The sequence below is a fragment of the Arvicola amphibius genome, chromosome 10 (genome assembly GCF_903992535.2).
Source record: "Arvicola amphibius chromosome 10, mArvAmp1.2, whole genome shotgun sequence".
Classification (NCBI taxonomy): Eukaryota; Metazoa; Chordata; class Mammalia; order Rodentia; family Cricetidae; genus Arvicola; species Arvicola amphibius.
In genome coordinates, this window is record NC_052056.1 from 111,729,531 (window position 1) to 111,741,699 (window position 12,169).

The following is a 12,169-nucleotide window of genomic DNA, read 5'->3' on the forward strand; positions in this document are numbered from 1 at the left end:
CCAAAAAAAAAAAAAAAAAAAAAAAGAGTAGAAGGGGAGAGGGAAGGAAGGGAGGGGAGTGAAGAATGTATGTCTCATTAAAAACAATAAAAAAAGGCACAATCATAAGTTAGCTAGCAGAAACTTTTTATGACAGAAACTCAAGAATCCCAAAAAACAATGAATTCAGTTTCCAAAGTTCTACAGGCAGTGTTAAGACACTTAGATAAAAATTGTCAAGAAGCTGTTGGGTGTACCTTTTACTTTCCTTGAACACATTTCCATTTTTCTATTTTTGCTACATTCATCCATCCAATTATTTCTTGTGTGTGTGTGTGTGTCTCTGCATGTGTGAGTGTGCACATGCCATGGTGAGTGTGTGAAGGCCAGGAAAAAACTTGTGGTAGTTCCTTTTCTCCTTCTACCTTGAGAGTCCCAGGATCAATTTGAGGTCAGGTTTGACAGCAAGACTCTACACCCTGAGCCATCTTGTCCAACCTCCATTCATTTTTAAGGAATCCAACTCAGCTTGATACCTTTTTTCTTTTGAATCAAAGTCATGGATCTGTTTTCACCTTAGCTGGACCCCTAAAAGATGAAGAGAATCCCTCCAGCTGCTATGGGTGACAACCTGCAGCTATGTCAGTTTCTATATGCTAGGTTATTCTCATTACAAGGACTAAGCAAATCTAAATAGAGACAGTTTAGTGCCAGCCACTAGAAATTGCCATGAATAAGGACATTGGCAAAATAAGGCAGCAAATCTGGGGAAAGTTAAGATTGGGTTTCCTGGAAGAGTGTGGAAAAGTGATGTTCACTATGGGTCCAGGAGAAACAGCAAAGCTTATTTAGTAAGCTTTAGGTCTTTTTCATTTCAGTGTGCTGACACGGAGGATGTGCCTAGGACATGGGTATGTGTCTGGGCTGTTGGTATGTGGGGGAGCAGGTGCATGTGCAGGCCTGAGGTGGATATTGGGATCCATCCTGGACTGCTCTTGCACTTGATTCCCTAAGGCAGGGTTTCTCAGGCACACCCAGGTCTCACCAAGATGTCCAGCTTTTCTAGTCCATGTGCTCTAAGAATCTACTGTCTCTAATTTACAAGGGTGTAATTATACACAGGCAACATACTCACACAAAAGACATTAAAATAAACATGAAATTCAAAGGGAATAATTATATATATATATATATATATATGGATGTATAAAACGATTACCTTTCCATTCATTAGTCGACAGGCATCTTGACTGCTTCTGTTTCCTTGTTATTGTGAGCCCAGCAGCAATGAACACAGATGAATGCATAGATACCTCTGTAGTAGGTAGAGAGACCTTTGTGTAGTTGCCAGGAGTACTATAGCTAGGTGGGGATATTTCTGTTAAATTCTTCAAAGAGTCTGGTCCTGCTAAGAAGGAACCGATGCTTTTTACTCTGGGATTCTAAATATCCTCATCGCTCTGAAAACCCTGGAACTTGTCCATTTCATCCTATGGGCATCCTATCCTCAGCTGCCTTCCGGAAGCTCATCTGGTGACGGTCACCACTTCTCTTTTTCTCTTCCTGGTTGAGAACAGGTTCAAGGGGTGAGGAAAAGGGAGTGGCAAAGAAAAACTGTTCCTCAGAATTTCTACACATTGTTGGACAGCAGTGACCATGGGCGACTCCAAGGAAGAGAGAAAGAAACATCTGTGCTCCTTGGGTAAGGCTGACCTAGGACTCAGAGCTCAGGGAACAGTCGAGAAGGGTAGCTCAGGTCTCAGCCCAGGCTCTGGCAGATGCTATATCCATTTAGTGATGGAGCTTGTGACCAGGAGCACCAGCAATTTCTAAGAAACTTTGAACTACAGTCTACTCATGGCTTCAAGAGCTTCTGAAGTAGACATGGGTTTAGGAAGTACTGAGGAGAGGACAAAGGTGGCAGTTCCTAATCCTAGGACCAGGGCATTTGTGGATCCCTGGGTCCTGGAAGATGGAGGTTGTGGGTCTATGTTCTTATGTCTGGGAAACAGAAGCTGTGAAGTTGGAAAGATGGCTCTTGATGACATGAATACTTCCGTATTTGACCCTGGAGACTGGAGAGGTGGAGGCTGGGGTCTAGAGTCCTGAGTCCTAAGAACATTGATTCTGAAAACCTGAAATCCTGGAACCTGAAAAGGTAGAGATGATGGTCTAGTCGCCTGTCCTGAAGAAATGAGGATTAGAGGCTATATTACTACCTCCTAAAGAGGAAGAGGTTGATTCCTGGGTCTTAGAGAGGTGAAGGGTGAGTCTGACCGCCTGTGTCTTGGGAAAGTGGAGTCTAGGAGGTGAAGTACTGTTTAGATGAGGTGCATACTGGGAAACAGGAATCCTCAGTCCTGTGGGGTAAGGGAGAGTACTGGACGCCCCAGTCATAAGAAGTAGAGCTGGGGTCTCTAGTCCTGGTTCTGTGAAAGTGGCGCCCGGGAGCTGATCTGTTTTACGGAGTAGTAGGGAGCGAGGATCTTCGCTATTGTTGCCAGAGAGTTTGAAACTGGAGGATTGAAATGCAGGGTCCAGGCACAGCTGAGGCTGGAAACAGACATGCTCCTGTGACAGATGATGGACAGGAAAACCTAGGCAGTGGAAGAATGATGATGAGAGTCTGTAATTCTGCGTTCAGAAAGGGAAAGAGAGGGCTAGACTATCCCGATTCAGGGTGTCTAGGGACAGTTGCCTGATGGACCACTCAACTCTTTCCTCAGGGTGTCGGGACTGCGATCGTTTCATCCCAATACTGCAGCTCATCTCCCTCGTGCTCTTGGCTGCTCTCCTCGTGGCTTTCCTTGTCAAAGGTCAGGAAACTTCAGGATTGGTGCTTTTTGCTCTAACTTTTCATCCTGGGGGTGGTGACATTGAAGCTGTGACTGTGGTCTTACACACCTTCTAGGAGCTAGTTACAGGTCTCACAACTCCTGTGTGGCAGAAAGGAAATAGATTCATTGGCATGGTCGGACTCCATTTACCCTGTGGTTCACACTTCCCTGGGCATCAGGATTCCTCATCTTCAAAGAAGAGAGTTTCAAATAAGATGCTGGGACTTGGGCATGATACTCTTGGTTACCCATTACATGTTAGTTAGATCATGGTCTGGTCTGCCTTTAAATTTTATTATTTGAGAATTTCATGCAAGGATATAATGTTCTGGTCAAGTCCACTAGCTCCTCCCTGCCCTCTACTTCTTCCTCTGTGCTCCACCACTTTTCCTTCCCAACTTCACGCTCCTTCATTCTCATACTCCACCAAATCCACTTCCTGCTATCCATATACGTGGGTGTAAGACTGTCTACTGGAGCATGGGTAGTGAGTAGGCTTTTGGGGCCAAAGGGAACTGCCTCTCCCTCCCACAGCAGCCATCCATTGCTGACAGTTACTCACCAGGGTTGGGGATTCATGTGTCCCTTCTCCATCTATTTTTGGATGTTTTCTGGCTCAGCTTCTGCAGGTTTGAGCTACAGTCACAGCACTGTGAGTCCATGTGAGCAGCAGACCTTTCAGGTCCAGAAAATACAGTTAATACAGTTTTGTAGCGGTCCTCCACTGCCTCTGGCTGTTACAGTCTTTCTGCCCCTCCATGATAATCTATAAGCTTGCGAGAGAGGGTTTGTTAGAGATGTCCCAGCTGTGATGAGATCTCCATAGGATCGTATTCTTTGCACACTGAGCCATTGTGAGTCTCTATGTCAATCACAAAGAACTGCAAAAGGGGGGGGCTTCCTGGTAAGTACTGGGAGCTTCTGGTGCTCTAAAGGCTGGACCCCACAGCCTGAAGCAATCATACCTAACTCCTAGCTGCTCTCCTTTTCTGGGTCAGAATGTTAAACAGCAAACAGCATCTGTGTGTGGTTTAACAGCCTCCAGTGTATGGTACCTGGCTCCTCTGTGCTCTTTGTCACCTATGCTATATTGAATAAATCCTGTGCTGTGAACCTTCCTGTGACTCCCTGGAAGTGGAAGAAAGTCAGATATTTCCTTTATTTGGAGAATTTACTTGAAGGTTGCTGTGATCTTGTCCGGCCATCTTTTCATGAAAGCTATCTCTCTTACACTTACTTGAAACTCTTTTAAAGGTTTGTTAAAGGGAAGCCTACCTTTTGCTTTAAGTACCTGTTACATTGTTTTTCAATATAGTAGTGTTTTCTTTCTAATACTCTTGAACATAGAGGCCTGGTTATAGTCTTGGGATTATACACCTCTAAAAATATAGAGTTTATATACCCCTGATGGAACTAATCCCTGAAGGCTGATTTTGCGTCAGCTCCTTTCCTGAACCAACAGCTTCCTCTCTCCTTACGTCTATCATCATTTAATGTTTTCGTCTTCACTTTCCTGACACAGGCTCTGAAGTTTATAGCTCCCAGGAGCAGGAGCAGGAGCAGGAAAAGCAACGCATACACCAGGAACTGGAACAACTGAAGGCTGGGCTAGGTCAGTGACCAGAAAATGGATCTCCAAAAGTATGACAAGGTTTCCATGTGGTATGAAGTGATTTCAGAGACTGGACCTCCAGTCCCTCAGCTTCCCTATTTGTTGAATGGGAACACAGAGTAACATTAAAGCCAACACACACTAGACACAAGGGGCAATGCACACAGAAGATAATCAATTGAACCAGACTCCTGACTGTTATGACATTTAAAGTCCCTAATATTTTCTTTAGTTATGTGATGTGGTCATGGCCTCCTGGGTTACCTTGGAGGGAACAGACTCATGGATTTAAGAGGGGAATCGTTATGCCTGGGGAGAAATCTCAGTGAGTCCAGTGCTTACTTTACAATCGTTTGACCTGGTTTTGGATCCCTCACACTCACCTAGAAGCTGAGTATAGCTGCACACACCTGTAACTAAGGGATGCAGGGGAGACAGGCAGATTCCAGGGCTCACTTGATAGTCTGGCCAAAACAAGGAGGTCTTGGTTCAATGGAAGAGATGGTCTCAAATGTAAGATAGGAGGGGAGGAAAGAAAGAGAGACAGAGAAAGACATAGAAGGAGAGAGAGAGAGAGAGAGAGAGAGAGAGAGAGAGAGAGAGAGAGAGAGAGGGAGGGAGGGAGGGGGGGAGGGAGGGAGGGAGGGAGTAAGGAAGGAGAGACACACTGGCTGGCAGTACTAGCTGGACTTAGTAGTCTAATAACAGAGTATGAAGTTGGCAGGATATGTGGTTGGGTGGTTCTGATAGTGGTCTGAAGGGAGCGAATGGGGTGGATTTGACTAAGAGATATTGACTGCATACAGATATGCATGCAATAACTGTCAGATTTTAGAGGTCATAATTCCAAGAAGAGTGAAGAGTGATGCATTGGAGGGTTTAGAAGGATGAAAGGGAAGGGAGAAATGTTCTAATTAAATTATAATCTAAAAAGCAAGACAGCAAGGATATTGTCTGTATGTATCAACTATTTGAAAATAAATAAATGATAAGTGTTTTCATTAACAATTTTAGCTAAGCTACAATGACATAATTCCTTTCCCTGTTTGTTTGTTTGTAACCTCTCCCAGGCTTCTCTCTGAAACTGATGGCTTTTTATTTCATTTTTATTGCTTCATGTGTATAAGACTTTAAAAAATAGAGACTGGAGGAAGACTTCCTACATCTACTTCTGACCTCCACTTGCACACACACAGAACAGTGTACACATACACACATGAATACACACAGAGAACAGTGCACATACACACACATGAATACGCACACAGAACAGTGCACATACACACACATGAATACACACACATGAATACACACATGAATATACACACAGAACAGTGCACATACACACACAGGAATGCAACAAAAACAACAAAAGATAGAGGAATGTGATTCCCTTGTGCAGTTTCAAGGGAGGGTGCCAACTCTTGAAGACTTAAAGGCAAAATTGATATGTACATAGATACCAATGTGTGTTCAGTCTGATTCATCTCCCTCCAACAGACCGCCTGTGCCGCCCCTGCCCCTGGGACTGGACCTTCTTCCAAGAAAACTGTTACTTCTTCTCCACATTTAGACAGACCTGGATGAAATCTGTCACTGCCTGCCAAGAAGTAGGGGCCCAACTTGTTGTTATCAAGAGTGATGAGGAACAGGTCTGTTGAGTTGGGGCTTTACACTTGTGTGGGCACGACTCTAGCTAGATATAATTTTTCAGATATGTATTCTTTACTACTCTTGAAAAGGGGAGATAACATGGCTATGGATAGGGAGGGGCTGGTCTAAGAATTTACAGCTAGATTAAATATAAGTGGTATCAAGGATGAATGCTTGAGGGAATCCTTAATATGAGGGGACACTTTTTGAGTGCTGACTAATTTAGCAACAAGTACTTCTGTAGGTTTACAAAGTCCTGATCTGGGGCCTGTAGGATGACTCAGCAGGTAAAAGTTGTTACTAAGCCCAGAGACCAGAATTGAATTTCTGAGACCCACATGATAGGAAGAGATTCAACTCCTACACGTTTTCCTCTGCCTACACACACCTTCACATGCTCTCTCACACACAACTTCACGTGCACACACACACACACACACACACACACACACACACACACGAAGTTTATTATTCTAAAGAGATAATCCCTAGAGAAATGTCCAGAGTCAGACTTTTGTAAGTTTGGGGAGCTGGGAGCAAGTTTCCTTTCACATTATTTTAGTTCAGCAAAGCATATGAGATGAAGGGCAGCCAGATGCCAAAAATCAGGATCTGTCAAGTCACAGCACATGCTGCTTCTTAATTTTCTGTCCCACGGTGAGCTGGTGTGAGATCTGGCCTGATCTCTTCCTATCTGTGCCTGTGCACGTGTATGTGCATGCATGTGGGTATCTGATCACATGTGTGGGTTTGTTGTTGCAGTAGGAAGCTAAGGCTCTGACTGTAAGCAGAACTATGGGCTGAGATTCTGAGACAGCAAAGTTAGAAAATGATAGCAGAACCCAGTCATGACTTTTCCTCCTCCCCTGCAGAGCTTCCTGCGGCGGATGTCTAAGAAGAAAGGCCATGCATGGATAGGACTGTCAGATCAAAAACAGGAAGGCAAATGGGTATGGATAGATGGTTCACCACTGCGGAGGTAATACAGTGTGCTGGGAGTGAAACTATACTCCAAGAAATAATTGTGATTCCTACCAATCTCTCAGACTCCTAGACTTGAGAGTTGGTTAATTGGGATGAATACTGACATAAATTCATACATGGCTTTTCATTTCTACCACCTGATCTGTGGTAGATAGTCAAGATTTCTTCCCTAGGTTTCGAAGATCAGCCTCGACACAAATACCACATGACAGGGTAGGGGTATAAGAATTAGAAACATAAGGAAAGAATACAAAGATATGAAAATAATAAAACAGAAAAGTATAGAATAATATCAGGAGGGAGTTCCAGTGAACAGACCAGTTGAAGGTCTTGGGCTACATCCATAGTTAAACATTCTGTTACTAGAACAAAACAAGTCACACTCACATTCTAGACCAAATATTCTGTAGGCAAACCACTCCCTGGGGAGAATCTAAGTTTATCTCCTTAAAACTGGAAGCTTAGTTGAATCCTTAGATTTTGTTTGAGATAGAAACAATAACCTTGAAGGAATAGAAGTAAGTTCCAACTCTCTGACCTTTGGTCAAGTTGGAAATAGCCTCACATTTTTGGGTCTCCACACTAGGGAGGTATAAATAGCTTCTGGTCACTGGGGGGTGGAAAGTCAGGTGATAATCTGATGACCTTCCCCATGCCTACTTCTATAAGGGAATGGAAACTGTCCATCCACTCAACTGAGGTGGGTTTTGCAAGCAGATACTCCTGACCCAATGCAAATGGAGACTGTTTTGTTCAGAGGGTTGTGTTCTGAGGTGATGAGTGATCGAATACAGGGTACTTACTCATGGAAAATCAAAAATTAGGAGTGTGCTTGCCTTCATGCAATTCGTCATACTTAAAGATCCATGATGTCATGCAAGCTACACAGGAGTTGCCCCATACCTTGGGAGAACATGAAAGGAAACAGGTGGAGGGAAGTTGGTCAAAGCCTTTCTATTAATGTCTGTGGAAGAAAACATGGAAGATTGTAAACTTGGCTAGTTTGGAAAGTCTGTAGGTGATGAGATGTCATGATCCTCTATTTTCAGTATGAGGCATGCTTAGAGATCATTAATGAATCACAGGTAAGCAGGAGGCACTGGGCTCCTAATTTCCCCAGCTGACACTTGCTTGTCCGGAGATCTTGGTTTGTATTAGGGTTAGGAAGCTACAGAGAAGTTGCTCTGTGACTAGGTCCATGTATCAGGGATGGTGAAATCCCCCAGGGTATTTGTTACACAAGACTGTGTGTCCTGACTCAGAAGGATGGGAATTTGAGAAGGAAGCAATACTAGACAATGGGAAGATTGTTTCTTGCTGAAGAACCTAGCCAGTGAGGAATAAAGCAGACAGAAAAAAAATGCAGTAAGGACTATAAAAATCACTGCTTTGCATCAAATTTGCATAGCAGTCCTTTTTTTGCCTGTTGTCCAAACTGATACCCGATTCTGCAAAACCAGACATAAAACTGCCTCAACTTCACAATTTGAAGTATCTTGATTCTGTATTGCAGAATAAGGGCTTCTCACACGAATAACTTAGGCATGCCATTAGGTTCTGGGTGAGGTGTGGCTGCCATATGCACATGGGACAGATGTGACGTGAAAGCATCACCAAAAGTTAGGAATATTGACAGCATAGAGTTGGACAGAAGCTCATGTTATTTGGGGATTTTCATTTTCAGGAAATATTGGTCTCCAAAGGAGCCCAACAATGATGGCAATGAAGACTGTGCAAACTTTATAGATAATGGATGGAATGATAGTGTATGTCACGCAGAGCAATTTTGGATCTGCAAGAAGCCTGCATCTCCCTGCTCTAGGTGAAATCTATCCAACTCCATGGCCATTGTATGCCCCACCTACTTATCATTTAATCAGACTTTAAGTACATTCATTTCCATTCCTTCTGCCTTTCTGTGGGTATTGGACTGCCAGCCATAGATCTAGAATCTACTTTTCATCATATCATTTCCCCCAAATGATTCAGCTACTGCTCTGCCCTCTCCTGTGCTTACAATTTCCTTTGGGTGAAATTGTGGTTCTGACCCATATTTTCAACGTTTAAAATTCTGGATTACCATTTGTGGTGTTCTGACTGAGAATGTTCCACAGAGGCTTGCATGTTTGAACACTTGTTTTCCAGTAGGTAATACTTTCTTCTTCTTCTTCTTCTTCTTCTTCTTCTTCTTCTTCTTCTTCTTCTTCTTCTTCTTCTTCTTCTTCTTCTTCTTCTCTTTCTCCTCCTCCTCCTCCTCCTCCTCCTCTTCCTCCTCCTCCTCCTCTTCCTCCTCCTCCTCCTCCTCCTCCTCCTTCTCCTCCTTCTCCTTTTTATTCTTATTCTTCTTGGACAGGGTTTCTCTGTATAACAGTTCTGGCTATCCTGGAACTCATCTGTAGACCAGGCTGGACTTGAACTCACAAAAATACACAAGCCTCTACCTCCCAAGTGCTGGGCTTAAATGGCTGAGCCACCATAGGTGATGCTATTTGAGGACTCTGTGGAATTGGACCCATGGTAGAGAAAACATATCATTAGGGATGGGTCTTAGAGTTTACATTTTCACCTCATTTGCTGTTCTCAATCTATGTCCAATGTGTGGATGGAAATATGACCAGCTAGCTTCCTGATCCTGCTACCATGCTTCACTTTCCCCTGCCTGTTACTGTGCCTCTACAACCACGATGGACTCTATCTCTTTGGCACCATAAGCCAAAATAAACTCTTTTATCCCTATATTGCTTTCTGTCTGCGTATTTTATCATAGCAGCAGAAAAGTATGTCAATTAAATCAAATACTTAAGAGATGAGAAGCAGTACTAGGAATCAGGTGTAATGGGCATTTGGCTTCCTGGAACAGGAAGGGCTATCACCATCTAAGGTTCATCTTGGGGGACCCAAGTATGCTAATGTCTTTTATTAAGAGAGAAAGGATGTATAGAGAGAGCATAAGCAGTAAGGCTATCTCCTATCACTTAACTAGAGCATATGTATCCTTATCCTCCTAACTGAAGACTTGAAGTTTATCCTGACCTATGTAGCAAGTTGCTTTAGTTTTCTTTAAACATATATGCTACATTTCAGGAAGTTAAACCTTGCAGTCACTTGCAAGCTTCACATACATGAAATCTAGGAATAAACTAGAGAAAGCATTAAGAAAGTTGGGAGCTTCTTCACCATTTAGGCCTCAAGTTATTTCTTTTTGTCACATTATGAATAAAATCACTGGGAGTCTTTTTGTTCCTTTTTCAGATTACTTGACTCTCCTTGAACCACAGTGTCAACTGTGGAGGCTGGTTCTCTGTGTTCAGAAATCCTACTGCCACTGTTAAGAGGATCTAACTGGGGACCAGTGTTCCCAGAATTCCTTTCATACACTATGAAAAAAAATGTCCACTGCTTCTCATGTGACACCAGTGACAAACTAAAGTACAACTTCACAAAAGTATAGCTTTGGGGATCAGCAAGTGTGTTGGGCTTCCTTACATAGTGTGGGTGAAGGGTTATCCTCAGGAATGTGGGTGATCTTAAAGCAGATGTACCACTGAAAAGTCTCACCCCATCGTGGGGAATGGCTTTCCTATAGCTACATAGACAGAATTCACTTTCCAGTTACCCTCCCACTATCTGGCATCTGCTGAGGTCTTGAAGCCACATGCAGTTAGGGTAGCAATACATACTAAGGATGGGAAGGTATGACTATAAGCATGAATACAGGGGTGAGCCCAATAACTTTTCCAACCCCTCCATCTATGAAAAAATGTCAACAGTTAACAGACTTGAATTTGAGGGTCTTTTTCAAGTAGTCATATTTAATCTGATGAGGGTAGCAGCTGTTACACTCTGCGGACAGCATTATGGAACATCTAGGAACCAATCTGTGTTTTCAGCACATCATCTACTGTGGTATATGGAGATTAACATAAGCAAGATAGACTAGTATGGTGTGGGACAATGGTATGTATTCTGTCAATTATATTTTAAATAAACACTTATTGGCCAGTAGTCAGGCAGCAATTATATGCATGACACCCAGACAGGAAGTACAGGTGGGTCAAGGAGAACAGGAGAATTCTGGGAAGAGGATGTAGTCTCGGCCCAGACACAGAAGCAAAATGTGACTGCCTCGCTGAATAAGGTACCAAGCCACATGGCTAGCATAGACAAGAATAATGGGCTAATATGTTATAAGAGTTAATAAAAGCCTCAGCTAATGGGCCAATCAGTTTATAACTAATGTAGACCTCTGTGTGATTTCTTTGGAATTAACAATTGCAGGAACCGGGCAGGACAGAAACCCTGACAAACTAGTATATATAGCAAAACAAGCAAAAAAAAAAAAAAAAAAAAAAAAAAAAAGAAAGAAAGAAAAAAAGAAACCCGCCTGAAAATGGCAGTAGGTCCCTAGTTTTATTTCTACTGATATGATAAAAATCATTTTTTAATCACAAAGGTAATATAATAGAGAAAGAATTCATTTTAACTACAACTTCAGGTTAATATCCATCACAGCATAGAAGTCTCAGCATGAGGAGTTGAATTCAAATCTAAAAATCTGATGTTAAAAACAAACAAGCAAACAAACAAACAAAAAACAGATATGACATTTTGTAGGAAAATGGATGGAGCTAGAAAACATTATTTTGAGTGAGGTAACCCAGACACAGAAAGATAATTATCACATGTACTCACTCATAGGTGAATTTTAAATATAAAGCAAAGAAAACCAGCCTACGAACAACAATTCCAGAGAACCTAGACAACAATGAGAACCCTAAGAGAGACTTACATAGATCTAATCTACATGGGAAGTAGAAAGTAGAAAAAGACAAGATCTCCTGAGTAAATTGGGAGCATGGGTACCTTGAGGGAGGGTTGAAGGGGAGGGGAGAGACAGGGAAGAGATCATAGAAAAATGTAGAGCTCAACAAAAATCAATAAAAAAGTTATGACTGCAGCCCTGTAGAGGTGGAAGACAGGAAAATCACTGGGCCTTGATGGCTGACACTCTAGCTTCAGAATCAATGAGAGACTCTGTATCAAGGGAATAAGGTGGAGATTGATAGAACAGGACACCTGAAGTTTTCTGGCCTCTATTCATGCA

At 42.6% G+C, this 12,169-nt stretch overlaps 1 protein-coding gene across 1 annotated transcript; it reads left to right on the forward strand.

Moving 5' to 3' along the window:
* The first annotated feature begins 1,863 nt into the window (after positions 1 to 1,863).
* LOC119824405 (CD209 antigen-like protein C) lies at positions 1,864 to 8,891 on the forward strand. The gene is made up of 6 exons (XM_042055859.1): positions 1,864 to 2,062; positions 4,339 to 4,428; positions 5,929 to 6,080; positions 6,954 to 7,060; positions 7,928 to 7,936; positions 8,750 to 8,891. The coding sequence occupies exons 1-6, from the start codon at positions 1,864 to 1,866 to the stop codon at positions 8,889 to 8,891; spliced, it is 699 nt and encodes a 232-aa protein (XP_041911793.1).
* Positions 8,892 to 12,169: the final 3,278 nt, after the last annotated feature.